At 36.6% G+C, this 22,753-nt stretch overlaps 1 protein-coding gene across 6 annotated transcripts in view; it reads right to left on the reverse strand.

The window, feature by feature from the left end:
• Nucleotides 1-3,786: 3,786 nt before the first annotated feature.
• Nucleotides 3,787-22,753, reverse strand: part of OMA1 (OMA1 zinc metallopeptidase) — a 55,048-nt gene continuing 36,081 nt past the window's right edge. For 5 of the 6 annotated variants that reach the window (XM_019742543.3, XM_019742536.3, XM_019742540.3 and 2 more), the window contains one exon: nt 6,792-7,245. In XM_019742543.3, coding sequence (XP_019598102.2) covers nt 7,033-7,245 — 213 coding nt within the window. In that variant the 3' untranslated portion in view covers nt 6,792-7,032. Of the gene's footprint in view, nt 4,070-6,791; nt 7,246-22,753 lie in introns of those variants that run through there. The other variant, XM_074334777.2, reaches the window with a different exon arrangement.

Below are 22,753 nucleotides of genomic sequence, written 5' to 3' on the forward strand. Positions count from 1 at the left end.
AGTGAGAGAGCACTGAAACTCTCCATCGCTGCTGCAGGTGAGCTCAGGTGGGTAGAGGGGACACGGGTGTGGCTTCCCCAGTTATCCTGACACCCTTGATGTGTACTTCTTATATGCCAGGAAATGTGAGCTCTGGGCAAACATTTGGTCCTCACACCCACCCCATGAAGCATCAACTGCTACTACCGTATTTCCCCGAAAATAAGACCTAACTGGAAAATAAGCCCTAACATGATTTTTCAGGATGACATCACCTGAACATAAGCCCTCATGTGTCTTTTGGAGCAAAAATTAACATAAGACCTGGTCTTATTTTTGGGGAAACACAGTATTTTCATTTTCCAAAGGAAGAAACGTGAGCCTTACAAAGTAAAGCAACTTATCCAGAATGAGCCAGACTCACTCACATCAAGGTCTGACTGCAGAGGCTGAGCTCTTGAGGGCAAACCTCAGAAGAAAATCAGCCTGTTTGGTAAAACCATGGAGACTGATACTGCAAGGAATTTGCCTGCCAACATTCAAAAGTAATGCTCATTACTTATCTATATTGATTTAAGAAACATGTATTGAGTAGCACTTTAGCTCAAGGATTAAAAAGGTAATGGTGACAGTACTCCTGCCCTCAAAGAGCTCCCAGGTCAGTGGCGGGTTTGCAATGCAAGGCGGCAGGAGTTTGCATCTCCACAACATACAGGTGCGGATAAGGGGCGGTTCTGAGAGGCACAATGACATGTTCTATCACATCGCTGGTGAAGAAGGCATGGCCTGAACCTGGATCTTTAGACCGTGAGTCCTCAATGGTTTCCTAAACTAGTTCCCTTGAGAGGAGTTAGCTCATCGTGCTTAGCCCAGATCAAAGCTGGTGACCCACATGACTCAGGGTAGCCATAGAGTTAAATAATTCTATGATTTCAGATAGAGATAAATACTATGAAGAAAAATAAAGCGGAGAATATGCTTAGTGAGTGATTAGAGAGTGCAGAACTGGTGGGATTTTTCTATACCTCACCATGAAGTGTTTGTGGGTAGAGCTGGGGCATATAGATCCCTGGGTATTGGGAGGAGGTGATATAGAAATACGCCAGGGTGCAAGGGTAAGACGTTCTTCCCCCTTACTATATTATAAAGTCCACCCAAAAACTGTCTCAAGCATTCAAATAACTCCTATTGCTGGCTTGTTTGTATCCATTCATATATACATTCACTCACTCACTGGACTTGAGTTCATTGAGCACTTACTATGTGACAATTTGTGTTCCCGAGGGCTGCTGGGCCTTTATCATGAACACCTTTCTGTTAACTGATTGCCTCATTGCAAGAGATGAATGTTGAGAGATGTTGTTTAGAGATGAGATTATGGTCAGTTTCAGGGATTATGGAGCACGAGAAAAGCCTTGGGCACTAGAACAAAGAAAGGACCCCTTATAAGTGTTTCTCATGTTGCCCTGACAATTGCTCTCATTTCGTGTGAGAGAAAGCATGTGAAAGTCAGTGACAGCTTCTGAGTCTCACAAAGCTACATGAATTTCTGGACTTTCTGTATGAACCTTAGCTAAGTTACCCAGTCCTATGAACCTCCATTTCCTTATCTATAAATTAGGAGAATAATCCATGCCTCGAGGGGTTGCTGTGAGGATTAAATGAAGAGGAAGGTTTGGTATCTTGTCCTTGCATAGTAGGGCTCAACAAACATTCCCATTCTCCCAGTCCATCATCTGGAGAATGGGCTGTCCACTCCAGGAAAGGTTTGACCTTCTCTCTCTAGATGTAAGCTTCAGAATGTAGAAATAGATGGAAATCAGGAACACTCTTTAGACCAGGGCCATAATAGCATTAATAGAATAACTAGGTTACACACACACACATGCACACACACACACACTCATAAATCAGACTAAAACAAAATGTGCTACAAACAAGCTTCCCTTTTTCTCCCACTTGAGTAAGAGCAGACCATCACCAATTCTGGGTTGTATCAGATCAGACAAACGGTCATCCTTGTGGAAAGGACCTTTCCTAACTAATACTCTTGCAGCCCAGACTAAGACAACGCTAGACTAGAAGAAATACCATGGATACAGCATCGTGGGTTTTGTACAAAACATATACACATTATTCAAAACCTGTAATAACCCTGGGACGTAAGCAGGGCAAATGTTACTGTCCCATGTTCCCAAAGAAAAGAAGAAGACTCGTCAGGCTGCCCTTGATTCTCCCAAGGCTACCAGAACATCAGGGGAAGAGCTGTAAGAAAAATTACATTCAATTTATTTGTTTCTGTGCCAAAACAGTAGTTATTTTTTAAAAATATGTCCTTAAATATAGAATAACAGAACGCTTAAGTAGACCATCCATCATCCCTGACCTACAAAAATATGGTTATATCTGGACATATTGGTCAAAATGAATACATTAACTTTATTTTCTTTTATATTCTGAAGAAGGATGGGGGGGAAAGCCAATCTGATTTTAGACCAACGCTGCCCAGGATGAGATTCCAGGCCCCTTCTGATCTGTAAAGATGGATTGGGAATCTGCTACATGTGCTTAATACTTCAAAGAGCCTAACTAAAAATTTTATATTTTCTCTCACATAATTAGGCTACCCAGACTAATTAAAATCACAAATTTTCCTTTTGGCTGGAATTTTGGTAACACTTGAGATCACACGATGATCAGAAGTCCTGATTGGTCTTTGATGATATCACAGAAATTCTGAGACCTGAAAGCAGGATCATACTGTGATTTATGCCCCATGCTCAGCTAGCTCACCTCCTAACCCCAGCACAGCAGCAAGAGCCCACAGTATGAGTACCTGTCACGAGTCTAGACAGTCCAAACCTTAAGACAGAGAAAACTTTACAGGGTAAAAGTCCACGCATACAGAGCCAGGTAATGTAAAAAGAGTCCTTAGCAGTGAAAAGGCTAAGAGCCATTGGCCTACCTTTGAGGGCTACTGGTTTTCTGATGGAAATTAGGAGGCTGGGTATAAAGGTAGAACATTGATAGGGTTTTCTTACCAGTAATGAAGAGATTTCTTATGAATGACTAAAGAACTCTCTAGGCCCTAATCGAAACACATTAGGAGACACTAAACAGGAATTTTGTCCTTCATGTGAATGAATATACTTAGATTGGGTATCTTTACCACCTGGGAGAGTATTAAAATGAGTGCTTTTAAATAAGGGAACAGAAGGTGCTGGCCCTGCTCTTTACAAGCGAGGGGTGCCAGGAAATGCACACTTTTCATTCCCACTTCCTTGATGAGATTTGCCAACTGAAGTGGCAGTAAATTGCTGAGGAGCGCAGACTTCCGAGTTAGAAGATGAGGGCTTGAATCTCAGATCTGCCATTATGTGCTGAGCAGTGCTGGGCACACAGTTGCTTAATATCTTTGACTTTGGTTTCCAGCTAAAAAAGTGAAGGCAATACCTTCCTCTCGAAAGACTGTGGTATCGCTGAACGAGCACTGGATTACAAATCAAGGAATCCTTTCCTCCCAATCCCACTTCTGACATTGACGTGAAGTGCATACTAGGACAACTTGCCTAATTTCTCCAAGCTTTAGTTTTCTTTCCTATGAAGAAATAATGCCACTTGTCCTTCCAATCTCATAGGTTAAGTTTGAGGAACAAGATAAATTCAGGTCAGAAAAACATATGTTGGAACTGATAAAGCAAATATGCTAATGCAAATTTACCATCATATCGATTGCATTTGCTCAGATTAAGTACCATTTCAGACCAAATCTTCAAGGAATTGTGGTGTTTGCCTGATGAAAGAGGATAAATGGTAATGGGTTTTTATTCCGGTTAGTAGACTCTGTGTCTGCACGTCTCCCACCTGCCATAGCAGCCATTTGGGTGGTGTTGACTGTACCCATTTCTCAGCTCCAGCCAGTCAGGACAATCCCATCTCCTGCCACGGTGATTGCTTCTGGGATGCTCGTTAGAGGGTGTTGTTAGTGTTGATGGCTTTGTTTCAATAGTTGTAAGATGAGTCACTCTTTCCCCTGGATGCGAATGAACCGCATAACCCTGGGAGCTGCCAGCAGCCATCTTTACATCATCTGGGAAGAGTGAAGCCAGAGCTGAGAAAAATCATAGAGAAGAGCCATTGCTCTGATGATAGCATGATCCTCTAGACTAAACTGTGTCCGAAGCTAGTGTACTTCCAGCCTTTTCTGTTAGATGAACCAAGACATTTTCTTGATTGGGTTTTAGGGGTTATTTTGTTCTTGCAAGTAAAATAATCTTAAGAAATAGACCAGGTAACCTTGAGCAAGTCTCACTAACTGTCTAAACTTCAGTTTCCTGATCTACAATGGGGACAATAAAACACCTACCATATACAGGGTTGCAGTGAGGTTCCATAGTGATTGAAAAATGCCTAGCACAGCGCTCGGTACAAAGTAAGCATTCAACAAATTGTGACTCTTTATTGTTTGGCGCTCTCGACGTTGCTCTAAATGCTTTAAGTACATCGTTCCCCTTTATCATCACATATGGACAATCCTATGAGGTAGAATTTATTATCCCAATTTCACAAATGAAGAAATGAGGGTTACAGAGTTTAAGTGACTAACCCAGGGGCCCATGGCTACCAAGAGGCAGAAATTTCAGAGTACGAGTGTTTCCCCTTTTTGTTTTTTTAAATCCTTTGACCAGACGACTGATGTTGAATGGACAGCATCAATAAAATATTAATTGAATGTCTATTATAGACAAAACCTGTTAGGTACCCAGGACACAGCAGTAAATATACATATTCTCTTTTGAGTTTAGTTTTAGGGATACAGTATTACAACTACCTGTATTACCAGAGATCAGACTGAACCTGTGCCTTGGATTTTCTTGTATCATGCTCCTAACAACTAAGTTAACCTGCCAATGTCTTCTAAATCCTATGGACACATGAAAAGCACTACGTTATGCAACTAAATGTAGAAGATATAGAGGTCATTTTCATACACAGCTTAAAGCATGTGTATAGATATTACATTCCAATGGCTATTTAATTTCTCCTAAAACCCTGAGCTGAAATGTTACATTTCTTTTGTATTTATTGATTTCATGGATTTGAAAAAAATCTTTTTCATATAAAGGTATTATCACTATATTTTCTCTGCTCTTTCTGACATGATGTCAACTCATGTATGTTTTCTAGGAGTCTGAACAATACAATTAGATGTGATAATACAATGGAAGAACAATAGACTAGAGTCTCCGCTGAATTGTTTTCTTAGGAAATCTACAGGGAAATGTAATGGTGTGTTTTACTGTTTAGCTCTGGGTGACATTCTCCAAATGTGGTTGTACATGTTATGGAGTGCCTCTGACAGAATTCCAATCACTAGGAGTGTAAAGAACAACTAGATGGAGAACAGTTAATCTGAACCTGCTTCTCACAAGTGTTGTCCTGTGTGCAGATCAAGAAATTCCTTACAATCAATCCATAGTAAGCCCTGAAAAACATAAATAGGCTCTTAACTTGTCTTCCTAACAACTAGGTAAATATTTTGTCTAAGAAAATGTAAAACTGTCAGGGCACATCCCAAATGAGAAGTCACCGGCTTTCATGGGCAGGAGGAGAGGTTCTACTCTCCTTTCCTGCCTCATCCCTAGGCTTTTCGTGTAAATTTTGATAGAGTCTGAGAGGAGGATATGGAAAATTATCCTGCAAATATATAAAATCAGAGGTATAAGGGACCTCTGACTTTATGAGATTTTTACCTGTATTGAAGCCATATATGAGGAAACTAACAAACAACTGACAATAGAGTTTGTTTCTTGTCTTTTGATAGCTTAGTTTTTAGATATCTGAGAATCGTGGAAATGGATGGATTTGTAGTTAGAGATCTAACTTTGCTCTTTCTAGCTGAGAGACACTGGGTATATTGTTTAACCTCTCCAAGCCTGTTTCTCGTTGTAAAATGAGATTAATAAAGCCTATTTTATAGGGTTGTGGAATAAATGGGCTCAGCTCAAATAGTAGATACTCAATAAAAGGTAAGTTTCTTTCTCCTTTAATTCTCTAAGAAACTATTTAATATAATGTGTTTCAAGAAAAATATTCCTCTTAGGAATATAGCCTAAACATCACCAGACTTCACCAGTTTGGGAGTAGAAATATTATATAAATAACACATTTTTAAAATTTACTTCCATATTTATATACTACAATAATTTCTGGGTATCAGTAGGGATGTGTCTTACGTCTTCCAGCCCCTTGCTGACGTCTGCTACCCGGAAGAGCAACTTAGGGGCAGAACCTTCTCCTGCCTCTTCTGGTGCAACAATCAGCAGGGTAGCTGCCTTCTCTGAGAACCCAAGATTCCCAAATTGTAGTATCATCAAGGAGCCAAAATGATATGACTTTCTGTTAAGACTGCAGGGCCAGAAACATACTGTGTCTACAAGGAAATGACTCTCTCTCCCATTTTGTTTCTCATTTCGTCACTGGGACCACAAACACCATTACTTGTGCTTCCCTGTGAAAACGGCTTCTTCAGCTTCTGACCATATAGTCGTTTCCCCTCACTGTCCATAGGAAAGACCAGGAAATTCTCTATCCCAAGGTCCCCTGTGCCGCATGATCCATCCAATGCAGACCAATTTCTGTAAACAGTAAGGTTAAAGGCTATCGATCTCCCAGTTTATCATAATCACCCAGACTCTGAAACCCAGTTTAGACTTGGATGGAATCCTTTCTACAATAACAACTACTACCCATTCTGATTTCTCACCCACTAGAGGTCTGCCTTCCAAATCAAAAGCAAGTAAAAGACAAAGTAAAATGTGTAATATCGATTTATTCTATGACATTTCCATTTGAAGATATTTTAAAATAGATTAAAATACATCAATATTTCATGAAAAATACCCAGAATAATTTAGTGATACCTGTAATATACATGATTTAACCCTGAATATCTACTTTTTTTCATTTTAAACATCATTTTTTTGAAAAAGTAACAAAAAATGATAAGTATTGCTGTATTCTTTATATATCCCGTGTCTCGTAAATTTTAATTCAACTGTCAGTTCTTTTCTCAACTATATATGTTAATGGTATTTGCTTCTGGTTTTGAGTGGGAAGAGTATCCACTTTCTGTTTCTTGACAGTGATATTTAGGTCTTCTTTCTCTGATTCTTCAAGAAAATGCTTCATACTGAGTTTGAACAGTACTCGGGGGTCTGGTCCAGAAAGTGGTGGGCAGTTACAGATCTCTCTAATTTTAAGAGCCTATAAAGAAAGAGTACAATAAAATACAAAAAGGAGTACAATAAAATACAAAATAGAATACAGAACAAATATGTATATATATATGTGTGTGTGTGTATATATATATGTACACATATACATATATATGTGTATATATATAAATTTATTAAGATTATTCCAGTAATTCCTAATATGCTTTATGCAAAACAATAAAATATAAGAATACATTCTGTATTATTTTAATAAAAGTTTTAATTACAACACATGAAAGAGAACCACAGACAAATTCATGGTAAATAGTTACATTTTCATGATTTGTTCACATAATACATTTGAAAAAAACAACTATGTCTGCAGCAACAGCCCAATGTCCCTTGGAGGATAAACAAGCCCTCTTAGAGGTATCTCTTTGGTTTCAGTCAAACTCGAGCTGACCCTGAGAAGAACTGTTCAGATTACAAAAGATCTGAAGACTATGACAGAGTTTTGCCTCAAGAAAAAGAAAACAATAGAACACGGATGTCTAAACATACTGAAAAAAGACATATATAAATGGGGCCATCTGTAGTAGAATTGATGCTAATAATCTAGAAAAGTAAGCAAATCAAAATCATGACCAATTTTTAACTCCAAGGAAAATAAAATACTGCGAAGAAAGGAAAAGCACACTTTCACAGTACACTACCTGGCTCAGCTGAGACTAGTGTTTACAGTTTTAGAATCTTGAGCTAATGCAAATCACAATTTTACCATACTGCAAAGGGGGAGAGCTGGATACATGTGTGCGCATGCACAGGGTGTGACAGTGATAAGGGAGAGTTTCATTCTCATCCTCTATGGGGAAAAGTAAAAATAGACAATGCCTAAAACGGAAAAGTTAGGAGCTAGCACTGTAAGTGTGTTATGCAGATCTGATGGGAAATACAAAAAGAATTTAAGAAAGTTAGAAATGGTTCCCTTGAAGTTGAGGGCAGGGTAGGGGGACTACTGTTTTAAGTACCTAGCCTTAGAGAACCATGAGATTCTTTAAAGTGGGTACATGGATGACTTTAAGACATAGAAACTAAAATAATTGTTTTTTTAGGAAAAAAGTCTTAGTATCTAAAGGGTTTTAACAGAAAGATACTTAGGGGGGAAAAAACTACTGTAGTTTAGTTTTTCACTACTACCTCTAACTTTCTGATAGTGATGTGTGTTAATGGAAGTAAATAAAGCAGGGAAGGGGACAGTCAGTGTTTGGGGGAGTGGCAAAATTTTAGAAAGACTGACCAGGAGAGTCATTCACTGCCAAAAGAATGACTTTGGGGAATAGGGGGAGCAGACCTGAGGACATGAAGAAAGAGGTCATGTGGCTACCCAGGAGAGCATTCCAATACGAAGCAGCTGCAATGCGACAACCTGAGGTGGGGGTAGGCCTGGAGTGTTCTGGAACAGTGAGGAAGCTAGGACAGCCGGAGCAGAGCATGGTATAGGGGCAGGGGCAAATTATGTAGGACTTTTTAGGACATGTAAGGATTTTAGGCTTTGCTCTGAGTAGGCCTGAGGCGGATAATTGAGGGGTCCCTGGCAAGAATGCAAATGAAGACTCAGATACCATGTGTTTCAATATCTAAAAGCTGTAAGTCAAGCTAATGAACTGCTACATAAAATATGTTCCATTCTCCCACTTTGAGGAATACACATTCAAAATGACTGAAGGCCAGGTACAAAATTAGAATTCTTGAAATCTGGAACTTCTAGGAATGGGAGAAGCCTACCCCAGCTCCGGTCACTAGCCTGCTGTCCACTCCCTTCTCCGCCCATCCCGGACTCACCTGGCATGTGGGGTGTGTGTGTGTGTGTGTCTGTGTGTGTTTTCAAGGGAGGAGGTCCACACAAGCCCTGGAAGCAGGATCAGAAATGTTTGGCCAAGGAATTCCATTGCCCCAAACACCCAGAGTACCATGGTGGGGGCACAGGTTCTTAGATGAGTATATTCCTTACGTCCCCCAGGAGAGGGGTCATGCAGCCAGAGGCAAGTCAGAGAAGGGCCTTCTAAAAGGGTGAAGCCAGCAGGAGCGTGGGTCTAGGAGCACAACTGACTCTGCACAAGGCTGTGACTTACCAAAATAAAGAGGAAAAAGTATTAAATAGGGGCCTTGTCTGCATTTTCTTTGTATTTCACATTTTATATCTGTTGAGCGTGTTCAATAAATGTTCCTTAAAGTAAACTGAATAGAAAAAACAAGAAAATGTTTCCCAACTACAGTACTGAAGTAAAAAGAAAATCAGACCCTGAGCTAAATGGTGACCTGATGTCTGAACCAGACACCTTTGAGAGTAAAAGGAGACGCTATTAGATTTACAGAGTAATCTGGCACAAACTGAGACTGTCCCTTTACAACCACACTGACGTTCTTTTCCAAGTGTGAAGCTGATCTGCCATGGCTGCTAGGTCACATGCCTAAGGCCTTCCCTGGTATCAGTAAAGAGGGCAAGTGTGCAGTCCAGCAGGTAACAGCGGGCACAGCTGAGATTAGCAATGAGATGTGCAAAGCAGAGAACAAAGGGAGGAACAGAACGCCATCTCCTATCATCTCTTACATTCGGTAAAAGCTCCTTCTCTTTCCCTTAAGTTCTCTTACTCGATCTTTTTAGTCAACAAATATTTAGAACACCACACTGAGTAAGGTGCCAGGCAGAATAAACAGTCATGATCCCTGCCCTCCTGCAAATTACTATGTATTTCCCCATTATTGGGTATCTGAATTGTTTTTATAGTTTTGATTGGCTTTTATAAATTACCCTATGAATATCTTTATTTAAACGAAATATGTTATTTTTTAGCCCTCATTTGGGTGTACTTGAAGCACACCCCCAAAACAGAATGAGCTGATCGAAGAGTAAGAAGAAATTGTAACTTCTGTTATATAGGACCAAACTGCTTTCTGTCAGAAAGGCTTCACCAACTCCCAATGTCATCAGCATACAGAAATACCGGAGTTATTCATAATCAGTAAAACATAGTATTTCATGATTTTTATCTATATAACCACATAATTTCAAACCTCAGAATCCTTTGAACTCATCAGCTAAATTTTACAGATGAGGAAATTGGGCCCCAGAGAGATTAAGTGACTGGCAGGGAACAAAAGCTGCTTAGCAAATGTTTACAGCAGCTTTATTCATAGTTGCCAAAACTTGGAAGCAACCAAGATGTCCTTCAGTAGGTGATGGATAATCTGTGTTACATCCAAACAATGGAATATCATTCACTGCTAATAAGAAATGAGCTATCAAGCCACAAAAAGGCAGGGAGGAAACTTAAGTGGTTAAAAAAAAAAAGCAAATCTCAAGAGGTTACATAGTGTATGATTCCAACTACAAGGCACTCTGGAAAAAACAAAACTATGGAGACAGTAAAAGGATCAGTGGTTGCCACGATGTATGGGAAAGATAAAAAGGCAGAGCATCAAGTATTTTTAGGGCAATGAAACTACTCCACATGGTAATTTAATGGTGAATATTATACACTTGTCAAAACCCCCGGAATGTACAACACTAAGAGTGAACCCTAATATAAATTATGGACGTTGATGATAATGATGGGTCAATGCAGGTTCATCTCCTGTGACAGATGCACCATTCTGGTACAGTATTTTCAGAGTGGGGGAGACTGCGGGGTGGGGGGAGGGGGGAAGGATCTATGGCCAATCTGTAGCTTCCATTCAATTTTGTTGTGACACTAAAATTGCTCTTAAATAAAGTCTATTTGGGAAAAAAAAAAAGCTGTCATGGAAATGAAAAGGCTTAGAAAAAAGGGGATTAGCACCTGCTTTGGTTATTGTTTTTGTTTTTAATGCTTTTGCACTACATGCTTTCATACTTAATGTTTTTTTGCACCACATTATATGTTTCTTGAGTAAATCTTTTACTGGATAAATGTACTTTGGAGAGGTCTGAGCTACATTAATTGCTAGAAAAACTATGTATTCTTCATAAAGGTTTTCTGTTAATATTTCTTCATGTGTGAACTGTTTCTCACCTCCAACTATCTGTAAAGCAGAATCCTATTACAGATTAAATATATTTCTATCAAATCTTCATCTATTTTTGCATAGTAAGATTTTATCAGATATGTTGTAAATATTTTTTCTGTTTCTTTACTTTCCTTCCCATATTTATTTTATTACATTTCAGGTTGCCAACATCTTTTATTCTTATAAATTCAAATCTACCTTATTAAATATACTTTCATCTCTTTTAAAGTGAGCCACATTTTCCCAGTGTACAGCTAGAATATGCCTTTCCATTTCCTTTGCTTTCTGTGTTTAACTTCATGCACTACACATAATAGGTACTTAAATGCACGCTCAATTTTAAACAAACATTTATAGAACACAAGCTATGAATAAATCATTATGACAAATATCACAGGGAAAACACTCTTAAGAGTTTATAGCCTAAGAGAAAGCAGGGATGTACTCCAATAACAAGAATATACAGTTCTAAGAATCCCAAGGAAGAATCCCATGGAAGTGAAATATGGAATTAGCCAGCCTAAAGATTCTAACTAGAGTGAAAGGAATTAACATTTACTGTTAGCTTTCTATGTGCCTTGCACTTATGCCAGGAATTTTACAAATGTTATCTAAACTGTATTATTATCACATGAACCATTTTTGAAATGCTGGTGTTTGGTGTAGAATACTACTTATCATTAAAGTGTCTTTCTGATAAGGGAGAGAGGGAAGGAAAGAGGGAATGAGGCAGGACCTTACCAACACAAATATACAAGTATGTACATAAAACACCCAGGGGAAATTGTATCTCAGTCTTACAAATGAAGAAAACTGAAGGCTAGGTAACTTTCTCAAAGTTGAGTGGCTGGGCTGGGTCAGAATTAAAACCCAAGAATTCTAAGACCACTACTCTTTTTACACTACTTCCTAACAATATCCTTTCCCATTACCAACTATTAATTTGCTACAGGCTAAATTTCTATAATGGAGTGGAACTGCTATCAATTGCATTACCCAATTTTTCTATTTTTAACTCAAAATTATATTACTTATCTTTCCTATTGTTATACATCACACAACCACTTAACAAATATTCACTGTGCATTTCACAAACTGTCATATGCACTAAAGATACAATAGCGAATATGGGCCTTACATTCTAGGGAAGGGGACAGACAATAAATAAGGAAACAAAATAATTTTAATAAAACAATAAAGACATGAAACAATGAACTGTGTTAGATAATAACTGCATGGAAGAGACGCTATTTGAGATTGGGGGATCAGGGACAGCCTCCCACCAGGGAAGCGATATCTGTGTAAAGAGCTAAGGAAAGAATGATCCCAGCTGAGAAATCAGAAAGTAGAGCAGTTGTAAGGAAGAAATAAACTTGAGGTGAAATAGCTGGAATCAAAAAAACCTGGGGGAATGACATGTGAAAAAGTTGGAGAAGTAGGCAGTGGCCAAATTATGTGATTTAAAGATTGAATAAGAGTTTGGGTTTTTATTCTATATTAGATGAGAAGCCAGTGAAAGGTTTTAAACCAGCAAATGACATTAAAAAGGTTGTCTGACTACTGTATTGAAAACAGTTAGGGGTTAAAGTGAAAAATGGAACAGGAAGCTTAAAACAGGAGATGACTATAGGAACCCAGGGGAGAGATGATGGTGACTTTCAGTAGGTAGCAGAAGGGCTGATGTGATGGATGGAGAAGGGAGCAGGCGCCTAATGCCTGATGGAGGCAATTGGCAAGGCTTTCTTGTGAGTAGGATATAGAGGCAAAGGAAAGAACCAAAGATAAGTCATAAATTTCCTCCTCTGCGCTTATTAAAACACAAGGTGCTTTTTTAAAAAATTTATTATTATGCTACCCATGCATCTGAGGATAATTTACTTGCTTATAGTCAATAGTTATTGTTATAGTATTGTATTGTTTGCTGCTTAATGACCTCAATCCATAAATTCTTTTAAAGGTGGTGCTCTTACCAATTGTCAAAATAAAATCATTTATGCTTATAAAATGAATCAGGTAATTAACAATGTCCCTTTCTATATTTTGAAGCTAGAATTAAAATTATTCACTAAATAACTGTTCTTTGAACTTTTGAAAAAATTCTCCAAAGTAAATCCCCATCAGTGCTAGGTGCCCTTTTCTTTGTTAATTTGTTATAATTCTCTGTGTTTCTAAATACAGTGTTTTTATTTACTTGATTTAATAACACCTTACCTTAATCTGAGAATGTTCATTCTAGTTATAATTTCTACTTCTAGCTGAATCCATTTAGGCAGTTTCTCTCTCTCTCTCTCTCTCTCTCTCTCTCTCTCTCTCTCTCTCTCTCTCTCTCTCTCTCACTCATGCATGCACACACTTTAATTACTTCTCATTTTGACCTGGGCTACTAACATCATCATCAAACTAAAAATAACATTCACCCAAATATTTTGGGTTTCCTGTATGCTAATTGTTGCTCTTCTCCTGGTCCTATTTACATTTTATTCTCTAACTGATCCAATGATTTTCACTTTGATTAAATTTCCCAAAGGATCAACTATTGTAATTTTGCTTTTTTCTGCTTAGTTTTATTAATTGTATTTTTCCTGTCTGTGCACATTACACTTCTCTTTTTCTTTGTTACTAATAATTTAATTTTCTTTACATATAGGTTTGACAGTAACCCATGAAAATATGGCTATATCATTACAAAATTTCTTGATTGTAAGGCATGCTCTATTGTTTATGGATTTCTCTCTTGCCTTATACATACACAATTGTATTTTAATTTTCATGAGGCTACCCATCTTTTAATTTTTGTTCTACTGATTTAATGTACTGTGTCTTGACAATTTGAACTGTAACACTTTATATTAAGCATACATGTTTTTGTCTAAGTTATATGATCAGTATCTTTATGAAAGATGTATGTGCATTTGAAAAGAAAATAAACATCTTTTTCCTAGCAGTTAGTTTGTTATGTCAGTTAAATATTTTTGTACTAGTCATTCAATTTTTTGTTAATTCCTTACGTGAACTGTGGTTTTCTAAGAATAATAAGGTGCGAGCTATAATCACAATTATACATCAACAAATGATATATTTTATCTAATTCTCAATTGCCAGTGGATTGTGGAAAGAGCACTGCTGCTACTCAGTACTTCGCTGACATACCGTTTTAGATGTTTCACTTGTTAAGGGATCTTCCATCTTATAAAAAAGAAAAGTTGGTTTGCCTACATACCATACCAAAGTGTATCAGTTCCACTGATTTTTGTTTGTTTTGTTTCTTTCCCCCTAAACTCTTACACTTCTCCAAAGTCTGAAAAGTAAAATCCAAAGTAATTCTCACTCTTACCTGTCTTTCAATTTTCTCTTTATACCTAGGCATCTCCTAAGAGCCTATCTTTGCAATGAATGTTAAACATTTGATAAATTTAAATATCCAGGCATCATTATTTCAGGGCTTCTCATGCATGATGTTTTGGGATTCTTGTAAAAACCCATATTGAGAAATATTACCTATATCAAAAATGTGGTATAGAAGCCATAGTCAAAGAAATCAAGACATGAATGAATGTTCTGGTCTTTACCACTGTTGTATACAGCTTAGATTTCCTTGTGTCTTTTCAATATTCTTCCGTTTTTTACACATTTCTGTTTTTTTAGCTTTGGGTGTTTTAATTTGGTTGTGCTATGTTCCTCCAGTATCAATGAGTCTTTGCTCTGTGGCACCAATTCTGCTTTTCACGGCCTCCACTGAAAGTTTTACAGCTTCTCTGCTGTATTCACAAGTTTTACAATTTTCTGAAATGAATTTATCTTATATATATAAAGTCATTCTTTATTCTTCTGTCACTTTCAACGTAATTAAATCAGCCTTATCATGCCAGCTTCAGGAGGTGATACCTCTGTACTTCTCATCACTTAGGATGTCCTCTCCAATGGAGTAAAACTTTTAAATTAGACCGGAGATTTGAGATTCAGTTTTGTTTTTTGGATTTTCTAGTCTTTGAAGCTTATCATACTGAGGGGAATGGGCATTTCAGAGGCTTTGCTTTTTTGCTGTTATTGTTGTATTTAGTTTAGATGAGGGCCCTTGTGGTATTATTAGTTAAGGACACTCAAAACACTAAATAAGTCTTTTAAACACAATTATCAATGATCATCTTTCCTTTCTGTTCAACTCTTATGCATTCATCATTATTCTGATTTTTTAAAAATCTCTCTTACCTACCTCTTAAATCTACTCTTAAATAGGAGGGAAATGTAACTGCACCGTCTTTTATTACATTAGAGTTGATTTGGCTGGCCTGAGTTGCTTTTTCATATACACGTACATATATATATGTACGTGTATATATATACATATACATATATATGTACATATATGTATGTACATATATATGTATGTACACACATATGTATATGTATATGTATATGTATATGTATATGTATATGTATATGTATATGTATATGTATATGTATATGTATATGTATGTACTCCTCAAGACGCACATTCAGGTTATCCTTTTGAGACAGAGGATGATGGTTCCTCAAATAAAAGAACTTCTCAGGCTGCTAAAGAACTGGATATTTGCAGAGTGCTCAATCATCACTTGCCTGCCAGAAGAGGGAAAATCACATTTCCAAAAGGGAGGTGAGGCCACCACCATCCAAACCCACAGATCAAATGTGGAATCACTAACTGTGAAGGAGCCAGATTAAGAGAATCCTGATGTGAAGCAATATGAAGCATAGATGCACTACTTACAAAACATTCTTGCTAAAATTTAACTTCCATTGATAGGCATATAGAGAAACAAGTTAGAGAATACCACAAAGAAGCAATCAGATACATCTAGGATGGGGGACTAAATGTACTCACCAAATCAATGACATGCATAAAAACAAACAAAACAGGGGTGGGGGGCACTGTTCTAAAATCAGAGAGGCTTAAAGGACACAGCAAGCAAACGAAATGTATGGACCGTGATTTGAACAAACCAATTATAAAACTATATTCTGAGACAATTTTGAATATAGATAGGATATTTAATTTTATTAAGGAATTATTAATTTTCTTAGATGACAATGGAAGAAAATGATACAACTTTCTTTACATGTTAGAAAGTTTAATAAAAAAAGAAGTTTAAGAAAGGCTAAATACAATGAAAGGTTACATGTATTATTTACTCTAATTCTAAATATAACATCTGTGACAACTAATTATATAAAATGCATATTTAAGTAATTAGGAGGGAAAGCCCTCATGTTTTAAAATACTTCTGGGGAAAAAAATAAAATTTGCTTTAAAATGCTTCTGGGAAAAAAAATAACAGAAGGGACAGAAGCAAGTGTACAGAAACACTGACAATATTGAATGTGAGTGAAAAATGGGGTTTACTAGATTATTCAAATTGTTTTCTACCTTTAGATGCGCTTTTAAATTTTTATAATAAAAAGTAAAACTAAAACATTCTTTCTTAAAAAAAAAAACACCTTTTCCCTCTCTGACTTCCCTTCTCTGTCATTTTTGCATTTCTGTGACTTCATCCTTAATTTTACATCTATGTCTTTAGTTCTAAATGGCTCATGAGAGGCTTAAATTTTCTCCTGAAAAATAAAACCAGTCCCTTTACACTCCCATCTATTTTCAGCTCTTTCCTTTAATTTCTGAAGGCAAATATATACTTTCCAAAAGCCTACGATTTTAGGAGCAATAACCTCAATCCTAAAATTCACTAGAAACAGATTTAATGGAGGAAATTAACGAGAATTGTAGGTTACTACTTTAAGAGAAAGAAGAGAAATACAGTAAGGAGAATGTCTATGTGGCTGCTTAAAGATAACAAAACAACAACTTCTGTTTATATTATTAGTCTGATAGGATGACTTGATATGAAATCCTTACTTGAAAGGCAAATGGATGACAATAGAAAATAAAAACAGAGAAAACTGTGAAAGACTTCCATATGGACAAAAAAGATCACTAGACGTCCTGTCAAGTGTGTCCTTGGGTATTATCTCTGCCTTTCTTGGCCTTACAGCTATTTTACAACTTTGCATTGATCAACAATGCAAACAATACTTGTCCTTGGAAATGGATATGTGTCTGGTGGAATGCAACTGATTATTGTCTCATGGATGGATCAGTTTTGCACCTATTTGTAAACTCATTTCAGCTCTCCTTATTTACTACATACCTATGGTTCTTAAATTCTCCTTTGGGCTAGCTGTAACAATTACTGACTCCCTTGTTAATAATAAGTTCAATAAAATCTCAGACATGGTTCATTTTATATTTGTATGTGTCATGATTTTTACCTTTAAAATTTTTTTCCCTCTAATTTATTTCATTTCCTTTTATAAACTGCAATGGAAATTGAAGTCTGACTAGTTTTTGAAATGGCTAAAATAATTAAGTATAAATAACTGAAATTTTTAAATACACAAAAATAAAAAATTAAAAAGTAAGGCCACCTTGACACAGGTCAATTGTCCACTAAAATGATAAAATAATAAAGAAAAGTTTTCAAATAAAATTGTATAATCAACGCTCCTAACATATGAGAATGATATATTAAGAAATGGCTATACTTATTCCCAGTAACAACTAAAGTATTTCTGAAACAACTGCTAATACACATCAGAATTCTTCTAGGCATTACATATCAAGTCAATCTGCAATTATTTATTCATAAAAATTAAACTATAATGAGTTTTAAAAAGAAAAAAGAAACAGGAAAATAAAATTATTGCCAGAGAAGCTTGATGATTAGATTAAAAGCTTCCTTTGAAAATAGAAACCAAGACATTTCAAGGGAAAAAACAAAAAAATCACTTCCATTTTTTAAACAACTGTTTCCCAAAAATATCATAGCTTTTCTCCCAAAAGCAATTTTTTCTAATAGCCCATTCATTTCAGCCTCAAATAGATAGACATCACATGCACCACAATATTTTTTTAAGGTTTTAGACAATGTTACTACTGTCAGGCTTCCTGGCTTTATATGATTCAGAGACCAATTCAATTACAGTAGCTGCTATATTTGCTTTTTCCTCAACCCTCTCCATGTCAGACAAAATGAAATTCTGTAAGGTGAACAGTGTATGTTTGTGTACATTGGCCAACAACGACATTACATTTCAATGTTAAGCTCATGAGATGTATAATATTAATGATTTATGTCTCTACTTTACCCAATTATAAATGCATAAGAGTGATTTACACATGAGTTCAAACCCCCCAGCTTCCTGAAAGTTTAAAGAATTCAAAATAAGTGAGAATAAAATGGCATTTACAGCCTGCCACTGAGTGATTCTGATATTTAAAAGCTAAGTGTAGTAAATTTGAACATCAAGATTTAAAAAAGTTTACAAATAAAGCTGACACTGAAAGTTCTAAGAACATTAAAAAATAAATCCTTTTCGAACTTATGATTATAATAACATAACCCCAAATACCTAAATCCAAATTAAATGCTTTTCCTATATATTCTATCATCCTCTACTCCTCTTCCCCACCCCCTCCAAGAAAAGATGGCACAGAGAGTCGATGAGAGAAGTAGAAAATAAAAAATTTAATCTAAATGCCTTCAGTTGTAAAATAAATCTTTCATGTGGGTTATCATACAATTTCCCTTATTCACATCTATTCATATTTTTTAACAATCTTCATAGAAAGAAGGTTAAATAAGGTTATCTCTTTTCAAGGACAACTTATACACAAAATTAAAGTCCAAACAGTATAAATATAATTGTAAAACTGCCATACTAAACGTCAACAGGTTGATATAACATCTGTTTTTCAATTTTTCACCCCAGTTGTTATGGTAACCAAAATATGTGGGAATATGTGTTTCCTAAATTTAACTGATTATTTCAAGTAAATAAAATTATAACATATCATCTTATTAACTATAAATATTATTACTACAACCCTATATTTATCCTTTTAAAATGTTAGTGGAACACAGGATTATATTTAAGTAGGCATTTACACATGCTTTATCTTAGAATTCACATTTAAAAAACACAGCAAGGATATATTTTTTTCTACTTTGGCGGCATTTTCTTGATATAAAAACAAAACAAAAAAGGAATTAGTCTATTTTCTAAACAATATACTACACCAAAATGCTCCAAAATTCTATGAATGTACTAATTTGTAGGAGCTGCAGATCACCTCGTTGGTAACTCAGACCGTTACACCTCTAGCACTCTGCTGAAAACGCTCCACTGGTGTCCCCTTCTAAGCAAGAGCCAAAGTCCTTACAGGGGTGACAAGGCCCACAGCCTCCACTTGCCCTTGGTCACTCCATTCCAGCCATACTGGTTTCCTTGCTGTTCCTCAAATACACGAGGCTCACTCCTTCCTCAGAGCCTTGTACTTAATATTCCCTCTGCCTGGAAGGTTCTTCCCCCGCAGGTAGCCACATGGCTCTTTCACTTAGTTCAAGTCTTTGTTCAAATACCATCTTCTCAGTGAAACTTTCTCTGATCAACCCCTTTTCAAACCAACTATTCCAGCACTTCTACCATCTCTGCCCACATATTACATATTTGCTATGGACTGAATTGTGTCCCCCACAGATTCATATGTTAAAGCCTAACCCCCACTGTATTTGGAATTGGGGTCTTTGGGAGATTATTGGGTTTAGATGAGGTCACGAAGGTGGGGCCCTCATGATGGGATCACTGCCCTCATAAGAAGAGGAAGAGACACCAGTGTGCCCACTCTCTCCATCATGTGAGGACACAGCCAGAAGGCAGTCATCTGCAAGCCAGGAAAAGAGACCTCACGAGAAATCAAATCGGCCAGAACCTTAAAATTGGACTTTCTAGCCTTCAGAACTGTGAACAAATTCATTTCTGTTGTGTAAACTGAAAACTTGATCTTAGACTTCTAGCCTTCCAAACTGTGAAGAAATTAATTGTTGCTTAAGCCTCCCAGTCTATGGTATTTTGTTATGGCAGCCCAAGCTAATACACTGTTCTTCCTCCTTTATTTTCCTCCCTAACACTTATTACTAATACTATATAATAAATTGGTGATTTATTCTGTACATTACTAATGTACTGTCTGTCTCTTTTTACTGCACAATAGGTTTCATAAGGGCAGGGTTTTTTGTCTATTTTGTTCACAGCATCTACAATATCTATAACCTGGCACATGAATTGGTAATCAATAAATATTTGTTAAATGTACATAGTTTTATAACATCGTAAATGTTGATATGCTATGGTAAAAAATAATACATTTCTGTGATAATCTTCAAGGAATCTAATAAGAAATAAAAATATACAACCTTCAGTAAGTTACATTTTTAAAAAAATCAAAATTACCAAGATTTGTGTTCTCACAGAATCAAATAATTTTACTTTCCTGATTTTCTTGATCTTTTCTCCCCCTATGGATCTGATCTACTGCAGGCTCTGCCTTCCTCCTACTAATTAAACGTGGAAACCACCTAATGCTGTTAGCTTTACCCAGGATCTTTTTCTCTGCTTACTTCCTAAGTGAACTCATCCACTCACACTGCTTCAACTATCACCTTTTTGGGGGTGACTCTGCAATCCTCATCTCGGGCCTAGATTTCTCTGCACTCTGGTCCTATATGCTCTACTACTACCTTTAAGATGTGTACATCACTTCAGGCATACTGTCAGAAATGTCAAAGAATAGGAGAATTAGGTAGAATATAACACTATAATCACTAAAGTAGAAAAACAATCTTAAATAAAATCAAACAAAAAGTGTAGTCTTCAGTAGTATATAGACTCACATAATTTTATATACTGCCTGAGGATTCGCTTTCTTTCATTATAGAAATTAGAACTGTAACAGCTGGGAATTCCATTCTCTGAATTATGAGTATGTATTCTAATTAACAATATACTCTTACACTATCAGTTTCACTTCAACCACTGAATTATTCCCAATATTGTAGTAGAGTTTTATTACTTTCAAATTGAATTTAATCACTTGGGGGGAAAATATAAGAAATTATATAAGGTTTTCAATTTAAGTTTCTGAACTAGGATAGATTATTTTTAGAAGAAAAATATCTCCCAATGTTTTTCTTCATCATTAGCTTCCAAATAACATATTTGTTTCTCCATTTTTCTTCATATGCACTAATCAATTCATTATTATTTTAAAGACTTCTCTAAAGCACATTTTTTACTTCTCTAAAGATCGTTAGTTATCTTCGATGATGAAATGACAACTCAGAATTTAGCACAGTCTTCAGATAAAAGTTGGCTACAATTCATTATCCAATTTAAGCAAACCACGTATTTTTAGAATTTCACTAAGCAAAAATAAGAAGGGAATTCCAAGAGAAAAACCACACGGTTATCATGGCTTTAGAGATAGAGTAAGCTTCCTGGGGCGGTGTAAGTTCCCTGGGTCTTGGGCTCTTAGAGGCAGTGATCTTCAGTACAAACCAATTACCAATGAAACACATGTTGCCCAGTCCTGTGTTGCAGCTTTTAAGATGATCACTACACATGGCATCAAGTACATTTCACTACTGTTTTTTCTTCTCAAATATTTTTTCTTCAAATTAAGAGTATAAATAAAATCTATTTAGGACAGTTCTTAAGAACCAATGTCTAGGTGTCCCCAGTCCTCATGAGAGGCACAAAGTATGTCCAAACTATTAACAAAGCCTATCATCATTCCATTAAAAGTATATCCAAAACCTGACCCTTTCTTTCGCTCCATTCTGCCTCTATAACCTCTTTTTTAATTTGTATTAAATTTATTGGGGTGACACTGGTTAGTAAAATTACCCATCATCTCTTAACAGGATTACTGCAAGAGTCTCCTAAATAGTCTCCCTGATCCCACCTTTGTCCCCCTGTAGTACATGTACAAGGAGACCCCATGATCACTACAGAACATGAGTCCTCACGAGTTAGATCAAATCATTCCCCTGTTCAAAATCGCCTGCCAGCTTCCCATAACAGCTGAAACAAATGTCAAGTCTTTACGATGGTTTAGAAGACCCTTCATGGTCTGGTCCTTCTACTGCTTAACCATCTCGCCCTCCTTTACTCATGCAGCCCCAATGTCTTCCTTGCTATTCCCTGAACACACCAAACATACCCTCACTTCAGGTCCTATGCACTTGCTGCCTCCTCAGTCTGAAAGACTCTCCCTCCAGATATCCCCCGGACTTGCTCCCCTGCTTCTTTCCAGATTCTGTTCAGGGAGGCCTTCTTTGATAAATGAACATACACAAATATGCCTTCTGTGATGCCCAACCCTCTCTACTGCCTTTAACCAGCTTTAGTTTTCCCCACTGTGTTTATCATTGCTTGACATACTACTCTATGTATGTTTGTTTGTTTATTATTTGCATTACCTAACTAGAATGTTAGCTCCAGGAAAGCAGAGACTGTTTTGTTCCTTCCTTGCTCTTTCCCCAGCAATAGACTACAGAATGGTAAACGATCAGTGAATATCAATATTAATCACATGAATGAAGGAATGAATCTCATGGTAGTTTCTTATCCCAAACTAG

This window comes from Rhinolophus sinicus, chromosome 14 (genome assembly GCF_057876585.1).
Source record: "Rhinolophus sinicus isolate RSI-liver-muscle chromosome 14, RSI-T2T, whole genome shotgun sequence".
Taxonomy (NCBI): domain Eukaryota; kingdom Metazoa; phylum Chordata; class Mammalia; order Chiroptera; family Rhinolophidae; genus Rhinolophus; species Rhinolophus sinicus.